This window comes from Colletotrichum tamarilloi, assembly GCF_030869305.1.
Source record: "Colletotrichum tamarilloi strain Tom-12 chromosome Unknown Scaffold_495.1, whole genome shotgun sequence".
NCBI lineage: Eukaryota > Fungi > Ascomycota > Sordariomycetes > Glomerellales > Glomerellaceae > Colletotrichum > Colletotrichum tamarilloi.
In genome coordinates this window covers 1-1,444 of record NW_026849877.1, presented here as the reverse complement: position 1 = coordinate 1,444, position 1,444 = coordinate 1, and the positions used below count along the sequence as shown (strand labels likewise).

General features: G+C 55.5%; 1 protein-coding gene across 1 annotated transcript; it reads left to right on the top strand.

Moving 5' to 3' along the window:
- Positions 1–15: 15 nt before the first annotated feature.
- On the top strand, positions 16–1,052 carry CTAM01_17314 (alcohol dehydrogenase GroES-like domain-containing protein; the record flags this gene model as incomplete). The annotated part of the gene is made up of 2 exons (XM_060533299.1): positions 16–217; positions 286–1,052. 2 exons carry the CDS (start codon positions 16–18, stop codon positions 1,050–1,052), a joined length of 969 nt encoding a protein of 322 aa, XP_060372123.1.
- Positions 1,053–1,444: the final 392 nt, after the last annotated feature.

The following is a 1,444-nucleotide window of genomic DNA, read 5'->3' as shown; positions in this document are numbered from 1 at the left end:
ATCTATCGCGGCTACATGGGCGGTGCCCCGCCATGGACAATGGGCCACGAGGCTGTTGGCTACATCTCGGAAATCGGCGACGCCGTGTCCTCCTTCGCCGTCGGGGACTACGTCATTGTTCCCGACACCGTGTCTGCGGGTCACTTGGAGATCGAGCCGGCGTCGAAAGAGTACTTCGGCTTCGGTAATAGTGAGATGGGCCTCGGTGGGCTTCAAGGTTGGAGCAATCCTGTTCAATGACCGTGCCATGCGTGGTGGCCAATGTGCTGACAACGAGACGCATAGCTGAATACGCGAGGGTCCCTTTCGCTGAAGCTAACCTGATCCCTATCCCATTGACCCAAGAAACCGCCAACTCGACGATTGAGCACGACTACCTGACCGTTGCGGACATCTTCGCTACGGGGTGGGCCGGTATCGACTACACCGGGTTCGAATCCGGCGACGGAGTCGCCGTCTTCGGGGCAGGACCCGTCGGGCTGCTATCTGCCTACTCCGCCATCTTGCGTGGGGCTTCCAAGGTCTACGTTGTCGACCACGTGGAGGAGCGCCTCGGTCTTGCGGCTTCCATCGGAGCTATCCCGATCAACTTTGCCCACAAAGATCCCGTCGCCCAAATCTTGGCTCGCGAGCCACGCGGGGTGATGCGCACCGTGGACTGTGTTGGCATGGAGGCATTGAATCCCGGCCTTGAGATGGACGAGAGCATCGTGTTGCAACAGATGATCGATGTGGCCCATTTCGGAGGAGGCATCGGTCAGTTGGGTGTGTATCAGTCTCAGGAAAGTTCTCCTGGTGCACCGTACGGCAGCATCATCTCGCCCACCATCCCCTTTTCCGCCTCGACCTTCTTTGCCAAGAGCTTGAGCTTCCGAGCGGGAGCAGTTGACCCGAAACAGTACGCCCCTCAGTTGATCGACCTCATCAACAGCGGCAAAGCGCACCCCAGCTTCGTCATCAGCGCAGTCATTGGCATTGAAGATGCGTCAGAATACTATAAACGCTTCAATGTTAAGATGGAGACCAAGGTGGCCATCTACTTTCCGGAGTAGGGAGCTCGGTTTCGCGAGGGTGTGCGTACGTATATAGGTAGAGCCAACGGTTCACATACTACACACAGATTCCATCGTTGACGTAGAGCCTCAGCTGAGGACAGGCCTTTTCCGCAATTCTCCTCGTAGGGCTCTTTTCCTTAGTAAGATGTGTCAGTGGTTGACCAATCTTACCGCTACTCGATTTCGGGGCGGTCCATGGATGCTCCTTTGCAAAGCAGAATAGGAAATGGAGGTTGGGGCAATGAGTAAGATTCTGTATTGAACAAATTTGGCGGGAAAGCCTAGCAAGCAGGGAACACGTGCTCTACTGATTAGTTGCTCTTCACTGCGAATCTCCTCATCAGAGGCTTGGCTGTGTGTGAAGGTCAACATATCCTTGCTCGTTACCA